Genomic DNA, 22,579 nt, shown 5'->3' with positions numbered 1-22,579 from the left:
CTAGACGCAGGTATTCACTATGTGGTCCTGGGTCGCAAGCACAATGTCAAGCGCGATTTCGGCGCAGGCGACACCGAAAGCAATGAATGTGTCGCAATTCTAGTCCAAATCGCGTATTCGAACAATTCATTGCGAGAACGTTCTCGTTATCGGCGCATGGCGGGACAGCCCTGGAGCTAAGTGACGACGCGCGCGTCACGTGCTGTGTCATTCACTTCCATGCTACCGTGTTTGGTGCTCAAACTCCCAACCAACGTAGCAAACCCGCCGCAATGCTTTTGCATCTACATAATGCACCTACAGAGAGATTATCGCAGTCCATCGTGCTATTGGCGCATCTTCCGTATACTAACCTACCACAGCCTCGTATATTCAAAGCCTGTACCAGCTTTTTAGTCACGTATCCATGGTTCTGCGATCAGAACGAAAAAATGTGAAGTCATTTTCGCGATGCGCATTCTGCTCGTTCGCCCGCCAGCTCTCCTCTCCGTCTTCTCGCAGGGTCGCCATCACCGTAAGGCAGTGACGTTGGCGCAGGCGTTCGCACTTCCCTATTCCGATTGAATTGTGTGTGGAAGTTCTCGCATTCACCACATACGGCAACCACCACCACCTCGTCCACCACGATACGAAGTGCAGTCACCCACCTCCTCTGTACACTCCACGCACCATCTTCGCGTTCCGCTGGTACATTATCGCGCAACTGTCATCAGCAACCTCATAGTAATATTACACCACTTAGAGTAGTCACAGCACTCATTGTATACCTCAACATCCAAGATGGTCGACAAGATCGGGCGCCCTCGCAAGGCTGTAGGCAGCAACGACCCTTCCGGAAAGGGCGATAGCGCTCCGAGAGGCCGCCAACAACGCGAGGCCTCCTCACATACATCACAATACTACAGCGCTCACGACGGATTTGAAGATGCGCCCATGCTATCAGCACTAAGCGCTTCACAACAGCGCGATTTTGAAGAGGCGCAAGCGGAGCCAGAGCCACGAGCTCGTCCGGCCAACATCCGCACCAGCACCGCCACTGAGTCGCAAATCGGTGCCGACGAAGACGAAACCCCCTTCCAGTCAGCATCCGCTTCTTCGTCCTCTTCATCAAGCTGGGAAGACCTCCCATCGCCCCAAACCACTTCCCTTCCGACCGCCACACCCTTTCCCGGCACCTGGCCTGCCGCCCTCCACGACACCAGCGCCGCGCTGTCCGAGGTCTCCACTGCGACCCTCTCCTTCGCCAGCGCCATCGCATCCTCGGGCTTAGGCCGCGCATCGTGGAGTATCGGCGCAGCAACTCTTTCCTCCACCAACCGCGCGGCCCTATCTTTCACCGCCTGGGGCATGGAGAAGACAGGAGTCATGCCGAATGAGCTTCCTCGGCCGATGCGGAGGTGGATCCAAGGGAAGGAAGACAGGGACCGAAGGAGAAGACAGGCTGAGCAGAGAAGGAGAGAGAGGAGAAGAAGGGAACGAGATGGACAGGTGCTCACTGGAGGAGTGGATGAGGAAGGTGGTTATGTGCTAGCGACGCATGAGATGGATGGCACGCTGAACTTCGAGGGTAGGGGGCCTGTGGATATGCGCGAAGAAATTGGTGAACAGGAAGGAGAGGAGGGATTCGCGGCGGGAGGACCAGAAGAGATCGAGGAGCGGGGGACCGAACATGGAGACGATGGTCTTATGCGAGTGTTTGAGTTTGATGAGGATGAAGACTTGTAAGAGAAGGTGGTAGATAGACGAAGAAGCATGCAATGTAAATGTAACCATGACACTATATAATGAAGCCTGCTGACACTGCGTCATGCGCCTAGAACGAGATCGCTCGTACAAGACCCCATGTCACCTATTCTGTCCCCCATCCCAACTATGCCACAGATCTACAAATTAACAAATTTCGCAGCATTGCACTGCGTGTCACTCGCAATCGGCTTCCCATTCAACGCAATCTTGAGATGTCCCTCCCAAGTACCCCCATGGTCCATCTTAAAGCAAGCAGCATCATACCCATTCTCCTGCATCCACTTCAACTCCCTCTCAACCGCATTCCTAATCGTCTTCGACTCAGACGTCGTGTCGCACTTCGGGCCCGAAGTGGTCGCGTAGTACTGCCACACGGCGCCGTCGACGTTACCGGAGATCACGGAGCAGCTGTTGACGTCGGATTGGCCTTTGATGTAGACGGCGAGGTAGTTGGCGATGGAGACGATGGCGAGGGTGGCGGTTGCGCCTTGGCTGACGAAGCCGGCGGCGACTTCGATGTCGGTGCGGGGGGAGAGGGGGGAGGCGATGTCTCTGGTGTCGAGAAGGGCGTAGCTGGAGCTTTTGTGTTAGAGGTTTGCAATGATGATGTGTGTGAATGGGTGAGTGAGGACGTACTCTTTCCCGGGGGCACCGATAGCGAGAGACTCTGCAGCGCCGAGGAGGCAGAAGATGTGGGCGAGCTGGAAACGCATCGTGAATGAGTGATGTATAGCAAAAGGGGTATTTCGGTTGTGTATTGTGACTTGAGAGGAATCGTTGTGGTGGGATGATAACCTCTATCTCGACGCATCGATTACTTATATACATCTTCAAATGAACACAACCTACATCACGCCTGCGCTCTACCTCCCATCTTCGTCAACATCCAAGTCCCGCGACAACCTTTTCTGCCTCGTCGGCCTGAGCTTCATGAGGCCTCCAAATACACTGCCCGCCTTGATCACAAAATGAGAGACCAATTTCGATGAACGGCGACGTGAATCCATGCCGCAACGCTGTGCCAAAGGACCGACATAGATAATCGCGGGGTGCCTGATGTACAAAACATAGACACGATCGAGTTTCGCAGTCGAAATAAGCCCGCCCTACGAAAGCTTATGCCGATCTTGATCTGTCTTGGTTTCAAGATCCGGAGAGTCGGTCGGCGCAAACGTAGGGTTGTTTTACGGACCGATCCGGTACGCCTTAGGTACACAGCCTTCGTGCGGCTATGCGCGACGACTAAACATGGGGCGCCTGAGCGATACTGACGCGAATAGTCTACTAAAAGCGGCTATTTTTGAGCGCGGGAGCTTTGCGGGGGCTGAGATTACTGAAACACCGAAGAAAGATGGGGTTCAACGTCTCTAATCGGACCGCTGCACAGGCTAACGAGGGAACGCCTAAGAGACGGCGAAGTGCAACACCATGATTGATATTGTATAGACGCTGATCCAAGAGGGGCGCCTTACACATACAGGGCTGTACGGCGGTTTCCACGGGATGCGATGAAGACAGCATCGGTCTACCTGCTTGCCAATCAAGCATCTTGCCTCTATCCAGTACACTTCGGTCGTATCGCGAGGCTTTTCTCTCCAGACCCGTTGACATCAGGCGTGCAAGCACTTGATCATCATGGCTCAAGGCGTGCAGCAAGTCAATCTGTGCTCGACTCTTGACAACTTATCAGTCGGAACGGTTCATCGTGAGAGTGTATATATATCGGGCAAGACACACAGTTCTACCGCATCATCCTCACCACTCAACCATAACTACTTTACCGTGCTTTCATCTCTTACAATACAACATCCCCAATCCACTACCCATCATGCGTTTCTCAACCATCGCCGCAACCGCCCTCTGTCTCGGCTACAACGCCATGGCCCTCTCCCTCCCTGAGCGGGAGGCTCTGCCATCATTGAGCGAGGAGACACAGTCTAGGTACGTACGACGCAAAAGTCTCTTTCCACACCATTCCTCCAATCTCCTGCTAACACCTCACTCCAGCGACGACCTCGCCAAACGCCTCACCATCGAAGAGCAGATCGCCATTCTGGGCGCAGGCTCCATGGTCGCACTCAACGTGAATGCGATTGCGACCTACGTTTCCAACCTCATGAAGGCGCAAAGCGAGGCCAATACTTGTGGTGTTATCTCCGGTGCTGTTGACGGGTACGTTCCCTCTCCCCCCTTACCACCTCACCATCCAACAAACCCCCTATTCCTCCCCAATGATAACCAGCCACTAACCCCTCCCCCTCCAGCGTAAACTACCAATACCACGCGGCAACAACCGGAAAAAACTGCGACACAACCGCCGAAGTCAAAACCATGAAAGACGCCGTGACGCGCGGCCTAGAATTCATGACGACGCACAACATCAACCAGGCATGCTTCAACATGCAGCATGGCGGGACGTGGAGGGGACTGCTGCAGCTGGCGAGTGGGGATCGGCAGATTGTTAATGGCAAGTGTGATAGTGTTACTTATACGCTTACTGTGTAGGGGTGGACGTGGATGGATGGGGGATGGGGACGGGATGGGAAAGGGGGAAGGGGTGGGATGGATGTGTAGAGGAATGGATTTGATGGTACTTGCTACTCTTTTCGCGCGGTTTGTTGATGTCTGAGTTTACCACTCTTAACTAATGGTCTTTTGCCCTTACTCTTTCTCTATTCTTCATGACCTCGATCCAACAGTAAGGAGTGTACCGTGCCGTAATCAATGAAATGCCATTTTTCCTGCTCAGTCTGACATCCATCACCCATTGCCTGTTTTCTTTCCAGGCTTCCGAAGTAAGATGCGTCTCCATGTAACAAAGCTTTGATCAGTACCGTACGACATGTCGGAGAACGGGCTGCCTGATAATCCATGGTATTGCCTATATACAAACATCTTCTTCCACAACCATCTCTACAACTTCGCAAAAACAGTCGGCACAGCCCCGCCCATCTCAACAAGCGTACTCTTATTCCTCACCCAAGCCTCAAGACCCTTCTTACCATTCTCCACACCAACACCACTCTGCTTCCAGCCACCGACGCTCATCTCAGCCGGACTCTCACCCCAAGTGTTCACCCATGTGATACCCGCTTCAAGCTGGGCAATAACCTTGTGCGCTAGGTTGAGGTCCTTGGTAAACACACCCGCCGCAAGACCGACATCGGTGTTATTGGCGCGTTGGACAACTTCCTCGATGGTCTTGTATGTGAGGATGGACATGACGGGGCCGAAGATTTCTTCGCGGACGATCTTCATGTCGTCGGTGCAATTTGTGAAGACGGTGGGCTGGACCCAGTAGCCGTTTTGGTATGACCTGTCGCTGTGTGACGCAACCCATGATGGGGTTTCGGGGCCTCCGCAGAGCATCCTTGCCTTGTCGTTGTCGCGGCCGTGCTTGATGTACTGTATGACCTTCTCGTAGTGCGGCTTCGATACCAGCGGGCCGAAGTTGGTGGCCATGTCGTGGAGGTTGCCTGGGCGGATGTATTGCATCTTCTCCAGTAACCGCTTCTCGAAATCTGACTTCATTGCTTCCGGGATGAAGACTCGTGTGCCGTTGGTGCAGACCTGTCCTGTTGAGAAGAAGTTGGCTAGCATTGCGCCGTCAACTGCCTGATCCACGTCCGCGTCTGGCAGGATGACGCATGCCGACTTGCCGCCCAGCTCCATTGTCACGTACTTCATCTCGCCGGATGCGCTACCTGCGACCTTCTTGCCTGTCGAGACCTGTCCGGTGAAGCTGACCTTAGCGATGCCGGAGTGCTTGGTGAGGTATGCGCCGACTTCACCGCCGCCCTGGACGACGTTGAAGACACCCGGCGGTACACCAGCTTCAGCGTAGATGTCCGCTAGCACTGTGGAGTGCAATGGTGTGAACTCTGAAGGTTTGTATACCATGCAGTTGCCGGCTGCCAGGCATGGCGCAGACTTCCACAGCGCGATCTGAATGGGGTAGTTCCATGCGCCAATACCCGCACATACGCCCAGCGAGTTCTTAGTCGTGTACATCCACGCGTCTGGTCGCAGCTGTGCCGTCTCGCCGTTCATGCCGCCTCCGCCTACGAGATTCGCAAAGTATTCGAGGACATCGGCGCCGGTGACTACATCGACCGTCGAGGTCTCGGAGAAGGGCTTGCCCGTGTCGCTGGTCTCGATGCGGGCGAGTTCGTCATTGCGTGCGCGGAGCAGGGCAGCCGCTCGTTGAAGAATGCGCGCGCGCTCGATGGGAGGTGTCGCGGACCATGCGGGGAACGCCCGTTGCGCCGAGGCTATCGCAGCGTCTATGCCAGCGTTGGAGGTTGTGTGGATGTTTGCGACGGGTTGGGCGGTCGCGGGGTCAATGGTCTGGAAGGTGGAAGTGGTTGAGCCAGATTGAAGTTTCCCGTCGTAGTAGGCGGATCTAGGCGCATATGGGAGAGACATGGTGAGTGGCTTGCTGGCGCAGTGGGAAAGCCTGAGGTTGCTTCTGGTGTTGACGCGGAGTCGCAAGAGTTTGGTCGCCACGATGGTCACGATGAGCGAAATGTACCGGGAGAATCTTTATGCACAGTTTGATCTGCGCGTGTCAGCCAAGTGGTCAAGATTGGCGCGGTGATGTAACGTGAACGAACATTTGATGGGCGATAGCGGCGGGGAGCTTGGATGCAGCTGTTGCGCCTCTACTTCCTTTCACGATCAGTAATCCTTCGGAACGTCGCCGAGGGTACGTCAGCTGAGAGATATGCAAGGGGTGCGAGCAAGATAGAGAAAGCAGCAGCGCTCGCTTTTCAGCGGGATGGCGTCGTTTCCTGTCGCTGCTGCTGTATGGCACAAAAACGTCGCTCCGATGGCTGCCGCCCTCACCGCCCAGAGATCGGGGAAGGTGCGGCATCGACCGACAGGGATTGCCAGCTCGGAAGCTGCAGCCCAGCGGGGTCGCGCTAGGCCCAACGCGCCCATCACATCATCGGACGCTTTTACGACGTCTTTTTTTCTTTCACTGGCAACCACGGTTGTCATAACCACGTCGTCACCAACACCATTATAGTCGTCGTTGGACGCAATTGATCAATCACACTTACCACCTGCTGACAGCGTGTGAGTTTTCACTACTTCGGCCCATCGCCTCTCCTTCCTCGCACCCGTCGCAACATCGCCATCCTGAGGCGTTGGCTGAGCACGTGCACGCGTCCGGTCCAACCGTAAACGGCCCTATTTAGCACAGTCTTATCTGGAAGGCGAACGACACATCTTGCAGCGGCGCACGACTCTCCATTCCCCAGCCTCATCGCCAGCTCAGCTCACTTTTGCTGCTCCGACCTTCTGCCGACCGCCCGATCGCGACGCCCGGCCCATCTAGACAACGTCGTCTCCTTCGAGCGATAGTCCGCGTGGATATATAAGCTTGCTCCTGACGTGAAAAGCTCTCTTTAGCAGAAGTATATTCTCGCCATCACCCCAAGCCCACCACCCACACGCAACAATGGCTTTCGAGACCGTGACCTCCATCCCCAAGGATGCCGAGTATGACTTCGTCATTGTCGGAGGAGGCACAGCTGGCTGTGTCATCGCCTCGCGACTCACCGAATATCTCCCCAACAAGAAGGTCCTCTTGATTGAGGCCGGCCCAAGCGACTTCATGGACGACCGTGTGCTGCTGCTCAAGGACTGGCTCAACCTTCTCGGAGGAGAGCTCGACTACGACTACGGCACCACCGAACAGCCCAACGGCAACTCCCACATCCGACACTCACGTGCAAAGGTCCTCGGTGGCTGCTCATCACACAACACCCTCATCTCCTTCAGGCCGTTTGAGTACGACTGCAAGCGATGGGAAGCCCAGGGCTGCAAGGGCTGGAGCTTCAAGACCTTCATGCGCGTGCTTGACAACCTGCGCAACACCGTCCAGCCTGTCCACGAGAAGCACCGCAACCAGCTCTGCCTCGACTGGATCGACTCGTGCTCAACCGCCATGGACATTCCGGTGATCCACGACTTCAACCACGAAATCAAGACCAAGGGCGCTCTCAAGCCTTCCGTCGGTTTCTTCTCCGTATCATACAACCCCGACGATGGCCGCCGGAGCAGCGCTAGTGTCGCCTACATCCACCCCATCCTCCGCGGCGAGGAGAAGCGCGACAACCTGACTGTTCTCACCAACGCGTGGGTCAGCAAGGTTAACGTCAAGGGCGACAAGGTCACCGGTATTGACCTCGCGCTCCAAAGCGGCGAGAAGTTCACCCTCAACCCCAAGTGCGAGACCATCCTCTGCGCAGGCGCCGTCGACACCCCGCGACTGATGCTCCTCTCCGGTCTTGGTCCCAAGCAGCAACTCTCCGACCTTGGCATCCCTGTCGTAAAAGACATCCCCGGTGTTGGCGAGAACCTGCTGGACCACCCCGAGAGCATCATCCTCTGGGAGCTCAACAAGCCCGTACCCGCGAACCAGACCACCATGGACTCAGACGCTGGTATCTTCCTGCGCCGCGAGATCCCCAACGCAGCGGGTGGTGATGGCGACATTGCCGACATCATGGCTCATTGCTACCAAATCCCATTCTGCCTGAACACCGCTCGGTAAGCCCAACAACCCCACATTTCCGCGCTGCAACTAACATGATCACCAGCATGGGTTACGACTCCCCCATCGACGCATTCTGCATGACGCCCAACATTCCCCGTCCCCGCTCCCGCGGCCGCATCTACCTCACCTCCGCCGACCCCACCGTTAAGCCCGCGCTCGACTTCCGCTACTTCACCGACCCCGAAGGCTACGACGCAGCCACCATCGTCGCTGGTCTCAAGGCTGCCCGCGAGATCGCCAAGCAAGCGCCTTTCTCCAACTGGATCAAGCGTGAAGTCGCGCCTGGCCCGAAGGTCGTCACCGACGAGGAGCTTTCCGAGTACGGTCGCCGCGTCGCACACACTGTATACCACCCCGCTGGCACAACCAAGATGGGTGACGTAACAAAGGACGAGATGGCCGTTGTGGACCCCGAGCTGAAGATTCGCGGTCTCAAGAGCGTCAGGATTGCGGACGCGGGATGTTTCCCCGAGATGCCCACCATCAACCCCATGTTGACTGTGCTGGGTATCGGTGAGCGCGCCGCGGAGTTGATTGCACAAGAGTGGGGCTGGAAGGGTCTCCAGAAGGAGAGGTTGTAAACGCGCATTTCAAGAGAAATGTGCTTGGTGGGTAGATAGGTGTTGGTAAGATGGTAAGATAGATGTGAGTTGATAACATAATGAGTGACGACTGTGTACGGTCACCCCAATGCGACAATACCCTTTGCAACAATTCTATTTTCTTGGCATCTTGAGTGAACCGAGTGAGTATTGCTGTGGTGCTTGCTTTTGTAGTCTTGTGACTCATCGGGAAGCCATCTTGCGAACAGAAACGAATCAAAGCTTGCATACTGCATGCGAATGTGCATTGATGAAGGTGAACAGTCCCGTGTTAGTTCACCACGGCGGACAAGCTCGGATTGAACTTAATGTGATGGCGCGAGAGGGTCTAGTCAGTCGAACCAACGGTAATGATTGGTATAGGATAGCGCGCTGATGTACGCTCAGCTTGACTTGCTTAGTGTGTACTACATAGTGAACATGGTAGAACCTAGCTCCATCTGCGCGACGCTCTTTGTTCATCTAAGGCTAAGACACATCACCCATAAAATGTGTGAGTATGACAGCCCACTACGCTGGAAGGCGCTTTGCTTTTGGCTTGTGTTCGCTATTCGCATCTATTCAGGTATCATGTGCTACAACTGATATGGGTTACCTAGGTAGCTTACCACTACGTTCTTCGAGCTACGTGCTTCGTACCACTGGGTAAAGACGTATAAAGCTTCCTTGTCCACCAACGGAGATGCATCAAACCTTGTCTTCCATCATCACCTATCTCTCCCCACGAAATCACACCTGCGATCATGGCGAAAACAAACCTAAACCGCCGCTTTCTCATCGAACTCAACGGCCAATTCGTCAGTACCTTGTCTGATACCGAGACCGCCAATCTCGCCGCCAATCGTGAGGAAAAGTACCCCGTTAACATGGGAGACCGCGAGCAAGCTGCGGTCTTCACGCTGCAGAATGGACTGTTGCTTTGTAACAACGACGTGTCTTTACTCGTTCTGGGCCGGTGGATAGACGAGGAATCAAGCACGCTTGAGCCTCTGCCTATGTACTGGGCGAGCCAATTCGATAAGGTGCAGTCGGTTCAGTACACGGGGGAGGGTGAGGATGTTCAGCTTGAGTCTTTTGGTATGTTGGTTGCGCTGACTGGGCGGCTTCGGGCGATATAATGGGATGGCTTTTACGTTTTAGCTGACTTTGGTGTAGACTTTCCGCTCGGTGCGCTTCTTGACGATGATGGGACGACGCGGTTGTATGCGTGTCATCCAACTATGGATATTGGTAAGCAGCGGATCCCTTGGAGATGCTGCTTCATGGCTCTCGACTAACTATGTCAGGACCTGGGACCAAGTTGCATTGGCTGGAGACGAAGGAGTAGTGGCTGCGAGAAGATATCGTCACGTTGGTCTTTTAGCAGAAGATGTGGCATCGAGAGTGTTGTTGGCAGTACAGACAGGACGTGGTTCGTCGTCCATTGATAGTCTGCTGAGTCTGGAGCGGCCGGCTTGCGCAGAGAACAGTCCCACCGTTTGCGTAGTCTCCTTATTATGTGTCCATCCTCTGAATCTCTTAGCTTCACTGCTCTCGAATTTTGCAGGGTGTCGGCGCCATCGTGTGACTTCCGAAGATCTAGTGTCACCGGCGTCTGAACCTGTTCGTCCGATCCTATCATCTTCATAATGCTAGATCGCGGCACCTCGTCGATACCCCCATCCTCAACGCGCAGCATCAGCCGCCAGTTCAACGCGGTCCAACCCGAGCATATGCGCAGACATGCTTCTCATGGCTTTAGGCCGTTGCGACGTTGACAGCCAATTGCCACCGATCAACTCCACGTCAAGGATGCACGACATGCATTCGCACTTGCACACAACAGCCGCTAGTGGTTCCTAGATATCACACCTCGCCATGGGCGTGTCCACGACCTAACGATATTATCTCGTAACTACAGAGACTTTGTTTTGTGTCGGTGTTCCTTCGCGGCGTCGAAACAGTGCTAGCCCAAGAGGAACGTAGTTTCAACACCATCCTTCAGCCAGTATCGACCGTCTCCATGGCTGCAGAATTCCTCGTCGAGGATAGGAATCTTGGCTCTTTTGCCTTGCTTATCTAGAGCGTGCATAGTCGCGGGTAGTAAATATGGGTCCTGCGAGAAGTCGTCATCTCCCGGTTCTCCGGGATCATGTCTTATATATTCGATAATGTCCCACGCAAAATAGCCGATGCGTTCGTAATGGTTGTCGTGCTGTCGCAATACAAGGATCTGACTTTCTTCCTCGAATCTCGTACTGTCTCCTTGCCCACGTTGCGTATCTGGTCTTCGAACGATTACTGCGCAAGGCAGATAGATCCCTCCCTTGTCAGATCTGCACACAGGCTCTTCTTCCGTGTCCCAGAAGGCGAAAAGAAACACATCGAGAGCTTCACCATATGGGATCTTAGCATGAAGTCCCTCTCGGGGATACATAGCCTTCCCCCTCAAGCTCACAAACTCTACAGTTACTATCTTAGTCGTTACCCTAAGAAATCTCGACTGCTCCGCGCCTAGCAAGTGATGTTGTTGCGAGAGCTTTCCAAAGCCTTGCTCAAGTGGCTTATATTCACCATTGCACCACACTTCGACGGTACATTCTTTTGAAATGCAAGGATCTTTCCGAAACGGGTAATCGACCCAATACAGGTAATCGACTGGGCCATGCCAGCCAATAGGTAACCAGCTGGGGAATTGCTTGCGTCGAGAGACCGGTGACGAATGTCGCCAATGAAGGAACATGTACAAGTTTGGGTGATATCAAACAACAAATACGCCCCAGATGTGGTCATCTAACTCTTCTAATTCGAGCGCGCCAATAATAGCTTTCAGCGCGTCATAGCTATACGTAAGTCGGCGTCGTGTGTATTCGTGCATCATCTGTTCCTTAAAGTCGAAAAGGGGTGCTTTGACTAGGCTGCGTAGCGTTTCAGCGAGTCCGATAGCAGCCTCACTCCCGCGGTCATTGTCACAGATGTAATCCACTCCAACATCTGTGAAATACATCCGTCTCCTCGATAGATAGCCTTCTTGGAATGTCCATCCTCTACTATACCAATTAGATAATTTGATCGATACAAGCCTTGTCCATCGAGTATGCACGAGGCGTATTCGATCGGTTACCGCGCATGAACTCGGCGTTCTGAAGTCGTCCGTGATACCGGGGAGCCCGTACGTAGCATCTGAATACGATTCCTCTAGACCTGCCGCTGCAACGATGGTCACTTGAGATGAGGAATAGATGGTACCCATTTGGTTAATCTGATGCTGCTGGGCTATAGCATCAATCTGATCGACGCACTGCACGATTAGTTATTGATCTGAACGGCTTTGTAAGTAAGCATACATATCTGTCAATCCACAGGTATCGATAACCTAACATGATTGTAGCTTTGATACTATCCTCCACAGTGCGAGGGAGTATGTCTGGTATTCGCGGAAAATCCGGGGCGTCTTCCAGTCCTGCCTTTCCCCAGACATATGATAGCGCAACGTATTCGCAGTGTTCTGGTGCCGAGACAACAGTTCTATCGTGACAGTCGAGCACCTTCAGATCGTGCAGGGCTGAGCCTAACGGAGGCTTGCACTCCTCGTGCGACGACACGCAAGCACGTATCCAACGTTTCGCGTGCGCAAAGTCGACGCGCTTTGGATGGACTCTACACGCTTGAAGGAAAGCCTCGTCATCTTTGTCATAAAGCATCAAATTTGAGCGCCAAAGGAAGGTTCCGTATCCAACCGTCATATGTGTTCCGCTCTGTTCCAGACACGTTATAGGTGTATTATATCCCGCTATCCCGCGCCCGATAACCCGGCAGATTGGACAAGCGGCGCTCTGGAGTTCATCTGGGGTTTCTGTGAAATACAGCTTTTCATAGTTCGATACATACCACCGTACCCATGGTATGGCGGAGCAGCGCTCGCAGGTCTCCCCCTCCAAAAAGTCCATGGCGAATCCAAGGTCAGTCGATCAGAGGCGTCCGCCACTGCATGCCCATTTGAACACGGCCTGGGAAGATTCGAAACACTGATTAACCGAGCGCTTTATGTTCTAGCAAGCTTCTTGAGGAGTGGTGTTGAGAGTCGTCCTTGGATCTCATAGCGATGCTTGCCCCGCGGTCCGCCTTACCTTGGCTTGGTGCGGCACGGGCTGAGCCTCACGAATGGAGACTGCCACGCATGCCGCTGCATGTGCGATCTGCATTGAACGGATAGCCCCCAATATCACTCTCGCGCGAATCCTGTACTGGTCTTCCACTGGCTCGTCTTGTGCACTGCTCCAACACCGTGATTGCCTGCCGGCATCTGCTCCGCCACCGAGCGTCTGCATTCGCGCCCTGCGCCCCGCGCCCGAAGTGGTTCCGCAATGATCTTGATACGTTCTTCGCGATAATAATCACCGTTGCGCATCGTGCCAGATTGACTGTTCGACAACAATGGCGATTGTTCGGCTGTACGAGCGCATGTGTGAGGAGCTGGTGAGCGGCGATGGAGGCACGGAGGGCTGCAGGCCCGGGCCCGACGAGCTAGGCGCGGTTAGCGGCACTGTCGTTATCACAACGGGCAAACCTCGCTAACTGACACCACCCTGTCTCGCGGCGCAATCCTGCTAGAAGGAGTGTTAGGTAAGTCGACTAGGGCAGTATCTTCCTAGGAAGTGCTGTCTACCTAAACTAATTAATTAGGGTGCTACGCTACTACTATCCTACCTACTCTATCTCTTCTCCTTCTTGCGCGCTTAGCTTATAAGCTAAGCAAAATACGCCTAGCTTCTTTATAAAGCCTTTCTTAAATATTACTAGTTATAAATATTAACCTAATTATCTACGCGTTAGCTATTATTATCTTATTAGTAAAACGCTATTAGATTGCCTTAAGGTAACGCATTTTAAAGAGAGCAAAAGACTTAACGTTAGTATTAAGGCCTATATAACTATATTAATATATAGCTCTAGCTTTAGTAATAGTATAGTGTTGCCTTTTAGATATATAATTATAGCTAATTATGTCTATATATTTAATAATAAGCTAAGTACGCTTAGTATTCTACTAGTAGTTCTTAGAGACTTTATTAATTAGAGTGCTAGTATAGGCTTATTAATAAGAACTATAGAGAACTAGAGCGTTAGATATAGTGTTAGTAGCGTTAGTAGCTTAATATATATAGCTTAAGGTTAATAGATAAGAAAGTATTGCTAAAGAAAAGGCAAAAATTTATACTTAACTATTCTTAAGGCAGCAACATCTCTGCCTAGAGTATATAATCTATACTAAACTTATAGTTAAGATAATACTGTAGTTGCTGTTACTAAACTAAAGAAATTAAACTAACCTAACTGTAGACATTTAATAAGTCGACCACCCCAAAGAGGGCGCCTAAGATGTCATGGTGTCGCCATCAAATGTCAAGCCAGCAGTGCGACAAGGATGTGCGCCCGCGCGACAACATCTCCAACGTTCTGCAGACGTGTGCATATGTTATCAAAGACTCGCTTTCCTGCTCGGTCAACTCGATGGGACGTAGGCTATTGTGACGCGACGCCTACGCTCACTTCCCACTATGCTTGCGGGCGCACGCCGCTTCTTGCCAAGTTCCAGTCCTTTCGCCACCGCGCGCACGGTTCGGCTGCTGCTCGCATGCATTGGCATAGCCATCGGAGTCAATCTTCTCGTCCTCCTCGACTGGAATTATGTGGAATCCTTACCAAGTGATATTCTAGGCAAACAAGCATTCCACCCCAAGCCGTTCGCGCCGCTACCGCATGGAGCCAACTCGCAAGGCGACGATGGGCTGGACTTCTGGACCTGGAACACTACGACATAGTTCAGAAAGATAAAATACAGTGAATGGCGGGACAGCTCCACAGAAGAATGCGCTCTCTGCCCAGTGCATCTGCTCTCGAAGGTTCAGGTCATCCTGAAGACCTGATCAGCAGACGACAAGTCACGAACTCAAGCCCAGCTCTCAACAGTCATCAAGCGCATCTCCAATGTTTTGATCGTTTCAGATGGCAATCATACCTATGGTCGCGACCATCGAACTATCGACGTTCTAGCAGATTTGCCACCGAACACGTACCTGAAACCAGAGGACTACGTCGTTTACGAGACGCAGAAGAACGCAAGTCGACACAGCACGAAGCTACAACAGGGCCATGAAGGGTGGAGAATTGACAAGTACAAGTTCTTACCGGAAGTTGAAAAGGCGATTGAGCACAACAGCGCGGCCGAGTGGTACGTCTTCTTGGAGAGCGATACATACATCTTCTGGGACAACGTCTTCCGTCTTCTGGAGAACTACAATAGTTCACTGCCTTACTACTTTGGATCGCCTTCGCCTGGAAGAAAGTACCGTTCTGGATCGCAATCCGAATCCGAGAAACAGGTCTGGTTCGCGTACGGAGGCGCCGACTTCATACTTTCCCAAGCCGCTGCGCATCGACTCGTTGATCGCCCCCGCAATGCCCTCGGTCTAAAAGGCCCTCGTCCCTCCACAGAATACAAAGAAGACATCAGAGCCGATTGTTGTGGCGACAGCATACTAGGGTGGGCGCTGCATGACAAAGCTGGCATCGATATCAGCGGTCTATGGCCCATGTTCAGCCCCCATAGACTCGAAAACGTCCCCTTCGGTGAGGACCACTGGTGCGAGCCCGTCATCAGCCTACATAAAACATACCCAGCTCTCTACAAAGACCTCTGGTCATGGGAGAACGAATGGAAAGCAAAGAGCGACCTTCCCATGCGCTATCGCAACCTGTTATACCGCGCCCTGCTCTCCGCCTTGCAAGGCGGACATCCGCAGCGCGAGAACTGGGACGCAGCCTTCGACGCGGGGTTCCAGCTCCCACAAAATTCTACAGTCCATACGAGCCTTGATGCTTGAAGAGTTGGGTGTACTGAACACGACGAATGCATGCAGTACACCTGGCATGGACGGCATTGCTACCTTGCCAAAGCCTTGTATATTGGTCGTGCGAAGCAGCCGGATGGTCATCATGACTCTGAGGACAGGAAGTACGTTAGTGGCTGGGATAGGACGAATATGGACGCTCTGAACTTTGGAAAGACGTGCGCAGAGGGGCCGCATTGGGTGAAACCAAGTATCGAGCGGAGGTATTGAACGCGTGAGGTATGTATGCGGGTAGCGACAAGAAGAAAACAGGCCCTTCACGATAATAGTGCGATTCTATCGAAGAATACGACATAGATTTCGGTCATACATCTACCTCAATCTTCAACTCCGATATCCTTCAACCCTCCCTGCCTCGTCCAAAAGATCTTCCAAGCATTTGGCCACCGCTCTTCCTTGAGCCCCCGAAGCCATTCCGTCACGGTGATCTCAGTATCCTTATACCGGATGACGCCGTTCTTAACGCCCTTCCAACCCTTCATCGGGCCCTTGATGTAGCGATGGTTCGCGCCGCAGAAGCTAAGCCATGGCTCTTCGGTCTTCTTCCCCGTTGGTTGGACTCCCTTCGTCTGTTGGACGCGCTTGGAGTGGCAATCTTCGCAAAGATCGCAGTTCGGACAGATGAGGCAGTAGTAGATTGGCTGAGTCCACGATGTGATGCTGGTTTCACAAGGCCCATCGCAGTCAAGGCCTCCAGCTAGAAAAACGTCCTCGTCCAGCTTGTCGGGTTCTGCTCTGGCGTCAGTCTCCGTTCCGTCCTTGGATTCCGTTCCAGCCACATCCTGTTCTCCCGGCTCTGTAGGATCCTGCTTCTCCTCAATCGGCTCTTCCAGAAGGTTCTTGCTTTCAACATCATGAGCTTCATCCGTCAGGAAATCGTTCCGAACAACGTCGCTGTCATTTAGCGGTTCGCTTTCCTCCTTCACTGGCTCTTGTTCTGCACCAGCTTCGGTGTCGCTCTCGTTGGAAGATGTCTCGGACTCTTCCGGCTCGAGATTACGTCCGTATATCGCAAGGTCAAGGATCGAGAATTGGGCGCTGATCGCGATTCTTGCATCAGCCTCCAGGCTGTCCAGAGATGCCAAGACTTTAGCCAGTAATCGCAGGCTCGACTGGTCGTTCCACGAGATGCTGTCTTCAAGGCCGGCGACACATTTCTTGAACAGCTCCTTCATGTATCTCTCGTACTCTTTCGCAGGGCCCATGATCCGAAGCATGTTTGCGCGGAGCATGTCGACATGAGATTCGCGAACGTTGTTGCTGTCGTCGTCGTTATCGTGGGCGCTCGGCAGATCCCTCAATGTATCCATGATTGCCTCTTTCTTTGTTGGTTCATCAGTCATCTGGAACTCACAAAACAGGATGTCTGCGAGGTGCATTCGGTGACGCGTCCTCGCCTCATTCATAGAGTCTTCATAGGCTAAGCTGGGCTTTGTTGGCAAAGCCAGAAGCTCCTGGCGTAGTCTCTTGCCGTTCTCAATGTCGCCCAACATTGGGTAATAGATGTCTGCGATCGCGCCTCGAATGTTGAACAGTTGTAGGCTTTCCGACGGAAGGATGTTGGCTAGGCTCCCTAGCCATCCGATGAGTAGGTCCGTCTCGTTACAAAGCAATGCTGCCTTTTGCATGCGCTTCACTGTGCTCTCAAACACATAGTCCTCGAGATTGTACGTGAAGAAACTGTTGCGCTCCTTCTCGGTCCAGCTCTTCAGGATTTCCATCAGCCTTCGACTATCGGTCTCGTCGTCGTTCTGGAATAGTCGCGTTATGTCGTCCAGGATTGTGCCAGCTAGTGGCTTCTCACCCTGCAGTCTTCGTGCTTCATTGTACGCGTGAAAAGCTTCATCGACCTCCCCAATAGCAGAATATGCGGAAGCCTTCTCCATCATGATACCGATACGTATGAACTTGATCTTCTCGATCTCATCTTTGGCAGATCCATCCGCATCGTAATTCGGCACCATGTCGTAGGCGTCGTCATAGTACTTGATTGCGTCGGGCATCTGGTCGCATCGCCTGTATGCTAATGCCAGCAAGCGCATCGTTGCGATGTTCTCCAGAACATCTCCTTTCATACACTCCACAGCTCTTTTCAAATGCACGATAGCTTCTGTAAGCAGAATCTCTCTGCGATCGTCGTAAAATGTCGTTCCGTAGTCGGACAAAGTGCCCCCAATCGCTCGAAGAGTCTTGTAGTCCGCGGGTGGAATGTCATATCGCGTGATGATAGCGTTCATGTAATCGAGCGGCTCGAATTGCTCGGAATCTTCGGCTTCAGAGGCGTTTGACTTCATACCATTAGGAATGACATCGAAGAAGAGGATCAACTTACACGAGACAGCGCGGCTTTGGCGAATCTGAACCTTTCAGGTATCCACCACGAATCACTTGCGTCTAGCCAGTTGTGAACATGGCCGTGAGCAAGCGGAAGTAGAACATTGTCTCGATCGACCGTGAGCGTCCAAAGTTTGACCTTCTCATCCAAGGATCCATCTGGTAATGTGGACACCCTAGCTGTCCAGCTGAAAAGAGTGTCGTACCAAGCGGTAGAGGTGTCTTCAGCGCGTTCAGGATAGATCTCCGTGTGTCGCGCTAGCATTTCGAACAGCTTGGCGACGTTGTGTGTGTTGTCCGTGATGCAGTGCAATAGTGTCACGACATCGCGGACAGCCTCAGGGCTCGCGGTATCTGCGTCTAACTCTTTAAGATGCTCATACCAATAGTTGATTGCGTAGTAATTCAGGCCGGAACTTCCCGCTTCGAAGGGATCTTGAGCGGCCTTCATCATGACGTCTACACACATCTGAAGTATGGTTAGGTGTGCAGCGGTGGCAGGCGTCCGAAATTCTGTTACACCATCGTCCTCGACGCTCACGCTCTTGAAGTACTGCCGGAGTGACCGGTCCTGGAAGGAAAGAGGGGGGTCTCCGTAGCCGAGCTCTGGAATACCATCATCTTTCACCTCGTCGTCCTCGTCTTCGTCTTTGTCATCGTCTTTGGCATCCTCCTCGAGCTGCCGTGATTGGGTAAGCTCAAGAATGCGGGAAGAACGGCCAATGACTTCTACTTCGATGTCGAATGTGTCATCCGAGAGAGCGAGTTGACACAGGCTCGAGGCTTCACCCAGGCTAAGCGATCGCTTCGAAAACGCCAGCCACGCGAACAATTTCTTCATTGCCTGGTATTGCGCTTCCGATCGATCATGTCGACACTCTTCTAGGAGAAGATCGTAAAGTCCGTGTAGGTTTTGAGGCATGTCCTTCAATGCTTGCGAGACCGCTCTTTCTCGACCGATGTAGTTGAATCTCCTGAGCATGTGCTCAACGTATAGCATACTGTCTGCGTGCTTCACTACTTCGCGCGTGATTGATGCCTTGGTAGTTCGAGTGAATTTGCGTATCCGCGGAAGTGTACGAAGACGGTCCTTCACGAGCATCCTCATGTCTGGCCTGATCTCATGCTTAGTTACCTCGAGTAAAGAAGGCTGCAGCATCTGTAGCGTGGGCTTATCGTCAGGTCTGCTCGTTGCGAAGACTGAGATGCTGGCGTTCCGGTGGTTCAGATCTGACAGAAACTGCGTAAAGGTTCCGCCTTCTTTCACATGCGCTTCGTCTAGGCCGTCGAAGACAAGGAAGAGACGGCCACCAGTTTCGGTGTCACTGGAAAACATCGAGAGGAAGAATCGTTCCCAGGTAGATATGTTCGCAGACTCACTAGGCCCCTGCTTGATCTTAGCCGCTACCTGTTCGGCATATCGGTTGTTCGATCCGGCGATCTGTAGCGCAGCAGAAGCGAACGCATTTTGCATCGACTGTTGATAAGGATGCTCTTCCTTGAAATAGAAATAAGCCAAGCAGTCATGTTCGCTTTGGCGCAGTCGAAGCTGTTGAACGACCGAGTAGGCTAGAAACGACTTTCCGACCCCCTCGGCGCCTCGTAGCCAGAGTAGAGGTACTTTTCCATCTACCCAGTCCTTGAACTTCTCGTGTTCACGGAGCCATCCAGCTGTTTTGTTCACCTTTAACTCGAGCAGTTCTTTGTCTTGCAGCATGTTCTCCTGGTGAGCGTCTTGCCATGAGGGAAACGCATCGTAGTCGTTAGCGAAGAACTTCTTCAATTCACGCAGGGCTTGGAACTTCCGGTCGCTGACGTCTCCCTTAGACTTTTGAGATGACTTCTTCTTCTCCTCGATCTCTGGCGCTTTGCTCGTCTTCACGGTGCTCTTGAAGATTTGCAAGATCAAAGCATGGTCTTCAATCTGTGTGTTTCGTACATCGTTGATTACAAGATGCAGATTGATCATGCTTTCGTAGACCTGCAGAATGCCTCCTTCCAGGTTAGAACTGTAGGACTGAAGTTTTTCATCGAGCTCGTCCAGCTTTGCATTGTTGGCAAGCACATCGTGCTGGACAGTTGCCAGATTACCGTACATTTCGAAACTGACGGTTTCGTTGAGTTCCTGTATGGAGGCTTGCATTCCGGCATAGGTCGCGATGAGCTCTTGATCGACCTCGTTCCACAATGCATTGAGCCATTGCTCTATAAGCTGTCAGCACATTCACAGCATAAGAGAAATGAACTTACTGAATCGTTTGTGTTTTATCAGTTGCTTCACCCTGGCACATACCGAAAGCTGCATTGAGAAGACTCTGATGACTGCGACTGCAAGCGAATCGGACTGCGCTTTGTTCTCGAGAAGCGAAAGTCGTTGGAAGAAACGGGCGGAGTATGCGAAGAACTCCTCGACACTGTCGTAATCTGCTCTAACCCCCGCGAAGGCCTGTCCAAGATTAGTACCTTTCCGTATGATGGGATTTTATACTCACGGATATCACACGACTCGCGGCAGTGAACACAAGTCCCACAGGCATCATCGGCGGAAACGCACTGACACAGGCTCCGACTGCAGCGAAGCCGTCAATGCAAGTTTGGAGACCATCAAGATGGTCACCCATAGCCGATCGAAAGCTCGCTTTCTTGCTGCCGTCGTCTCGAAAGCCCTTGAAGTCAATCATGACCGCATCTGTTTGACGCATCACGTCGGCGACGTTTCTCACGCCCATAGTCGCGAGATCCTCTCCAGTGCGTTCTTTGTAGTCTCTTACGGCGGCTCTCCATAGTCGACCGAGATCAGTGGATGTGCTTGGTCTCGCAGTCTTTGAAGCCATGATGCGGGAATGGAAGTGGGAGTCGTGGATCCCACGAGGCTAGGAACGAAGCTGTGTGTGGTCGTTGCGAGACGACGCAGGCAAGCATCGGAGTTATAGCATCAGCCATCCTCGCCTTCGAACCCGGCAGCACCAAGGCGGCCTCGGGTAAGCATGCTTCAGCCTCACGATGCATGCGCTGGTGGCGGGGGGCCGAAACAAGGTATCATCTATGGAGAGACGGTGCGCCCGAGCAATATACTCCCGACGCGAGCTCGATATCTCATAGGAGGGCTGTGACTGTTGGGAGCAGCAGCGGGCTACATTGGGAAGCTGCGTGCGACCCAGTCATTCAGCTCCGCGTTCACGTACCGTTCAGTGACGTCGGACATCTGCGCGCCTCTCCAGGCTGAACACTCGCTGGGTGGCCATTCGCTGTCCCGTTGTCGCGCTGTCGGGTTGGAATGAGAACGCGTTGGTGGGGATGATGAGGGTGCGAGGATGGCCATTGTGATTGCCTTGCGACGGCCACTGCCTTGCCTACGTAATCAGGTCCGAAGGGGATAGCGGGACACGTTCAGCTCGTGCATGAGGAGGTATGCAGCGTTCTGCTCGTACTGCAGCAAATGTGTATCGGAACAGTGTAGAGATGCGCAACATCCAGACCATAATTCGACACACGAGGGAACCAAGTCTGGTGTGCCCGTACCGTGGACGAGAATCGGGACCTAGCAGCTCAGACAGCCAAAGCAGCCACCGGCAAAGCGACGGCGTCTCACACCGAGCCAAAACGCGAATCAAAGTAATCGCGACCAGATCATCGCAAAACAAGCCCGAATTCAAGGATGTCAAGAAGCAGACAACAAAGACAGGAAAGGAAGTCCGCGATGTTCATCCCTGCTGCATGCTTGCACGATTTTGTGGAGGTATGGCGGCCCGATTAGCTGCGGAATGTCTTGCGCTAGCGTCTCCGTATCATTATCTGCAGTCAGCACGCAGCTCGCATCAAAACTTATGACGGCGCTGCAACGACCCAGGCAGTCGTCTAGCGGACATGTCAGCTCTCCAAGCCCGGCGGGAGTAGTGTGTCGGCGTTCGCATGTTGAGATGCGCGCCCGACACTTCGGCACTAATCAAGATTGGCGGCCGAGGCAGGGTCTCTTTTGAGCGGTGGACCCTTCTTTGATCACACAACATCCATGAATCATCCTTTCGACTTTTCCATCTCAACCAATTACCGTCGCCCCAGCGCCAGGAAACGCGTTCCAGACGCAGATGGCGTCATGCGGGTCGACCGTTAGTCCATCTGTTCCTGCCATCGCGGTGCGGCGCCTTACCACAACCGAAACGGTGGATGGTGAGGCATAGATTTCACGCTTTCGGAGCGTGACATGCGCGAGCCTAAACCGCAGGCTGCCGACTGTTTCTCTTCTCCCACGTTCTGCATACTCAACTTCACGACTGGGAAGATTACATACGAGAACACTACCGCGACTCCTTGTCCTGCTTTGCGCGCATCGCTTGCATCCTCCCGCGAAGCGAACACCCCGCTATAGACATCGCAGCAGCGACGCGACGGTACTCGACCCGCCAATAGCCTGCTCGGCAGCCCAAACAGCCGCGACC

The 22,579-nt window shown here is 53.0% G+C and overlaps 7 protein-coding genes across 7 annotated transcripts; 4 read left to right on the top strand and 3 right to left on the bottom strand.

Moving 5' to 3' along the window:
• Nucleotides 1–780: 780 nt before the first annotated feature.
• J4E83_010873 (uncharacterized protein) lies at nt 781–1,725 on the top strand (the record flags this gene model as incomplete). Its single annotated transcript, XM_049337751.1, has 1 exon — nt 781–1,725. The coding sequence occupies one exon, from the start codon at nt 781–783 to the stop codon at nt 1,723–1,725; it is 945 nt and encodes a 314-aa protein (XP_049183106.1).
• A 158-nt stretch (nt 1,726–1,883) lies between these two features.
• Nucleotides 1,884–2,459, bottom strand: J4E83_010872 (uncharacterized protein; the record flags this gene model as incomplete). Its single annotated transcript, XM_049337750.1, has 2 exons — nt 1,884–2,319; nt 2,383–2,459. 2 exons carry the CDS (start codon nt 2,457–2,459, stop codon nt 1,884–1,886), a joined length of 513 nt encoding a protein of 170 aa, XP_049183105.1.
• A 1,115-nt stretch (nt 2,460–3,574) lies between these two features.
• J4E83_010871 (uncharacterized protein) lies at nt 3,575–4,251 on the top strand (the record flags this gene model as incomplete). Its single annotated transcript, XM_049337749.1, has 3 exons — nt 3,575–3,687; nt 3,754–3,918; nt 4,011–4,251. The coding sequence occupies 3 exons, from the start codon at nt 3,575–3,577 to the stop codon at nt 4,249–4,251; spliced, it is 519 nt and encodes a 172-aa protein (XP_049183104.1).
• Nucleotides 4,252–4,659: 408 nt separating this feature from the next.
• Nucleotides 4,660–6,171, bottom strand: J4E83_010870 (uncharacterized protein; the record flags this gene model as incomplete). The annotated part of the gene is made up of 1 exon (XM_049337748.1): nt 4,660–6,171. One exon carries the CDS (start codon nt 6,169–6,171, stop codon nt 4,660–4,662), a length of 1,512 nt encoding a protein of 503 aa, XP_049183103.1.
• A 3,485-nt stretch (nt 6,172–9,656) lies between these two features.
• Nucleotides 9,657–10,031, top strand: J4E83_010869 (uncharacterized protein; the record flags this gene model as incomplete). Its single annotated transcript, XM_049337747.1, has 1 exon — nt 9,657–10,031. The coding sequence occupies one exon, from the start codon at nt 9,657–9,659 to the stop codon at nt 10,029–10,031; it is 375 nt and encodes a 124-aa protein (XP_049183102.1).
• A 4,422-nt stretch (nt 10,032–14,453) lies between these two features.
• Nucleotides 14,454–15,779, top strand: J4E83_010868 (uncharacterized protein; the record flags this gene model as incomplete). The annotated part of the gene is made up of 2 exons (XM_049337746.1): nt 14,454–14,490; nt 14,830–15,779. The coding sequence occupies 2 exons, from the start codon at nt 14,454–14,456 to the stop codon at nt 15,777–15,779; spliced, it is 987 nt and encodes a 328-aa protein (XP_049183101.1).
• Nucleotides 15,780–16,123: 344 nt separating this feature from the next.
• Nucleotides 16,124–20,974, bottom strand: J4E83_010867 (uncharacterized protein; the record flags this gene model as incomplete). The annotated part of the gene is made up of 4 exons (XM_049337745.1): nt 16,124–18,094; nt 18,139–20,345; nt 20,391–20,586; nt 20,633–20,974. The coding sequence occupies 4 exons, from the start codon at nt 20,972–20,974 to the stop codon at nt 16,124–16,126; spliced, it is 4,716 nt and encodes a 1,571-aa protein (XP_049183100.1).
• Between the last annotated feature and the right edge of the window lie 1,605 nt (nt 20,975–22,579).

The sequence above is a fragment of the Alternaria metachromatica genome (genome assembly GCF_023757995.1).
Source record: "Alternaria metachromatica strain BMP 0045 chromosome Unknown scaffold_54, whole genome shotgun sequence".
NCBI lineage: Eukaryota > Fungi > Ascomycota > Dothideomycetes > Pleosporales > Pleosporaceae > Alternaria > Alternaria metachromatica.
The sequence above is the reverse complement of the archived record's forward strand: the minus strand, read 5'-3'. Positions and strand labels throughout refer to the sequence as shown.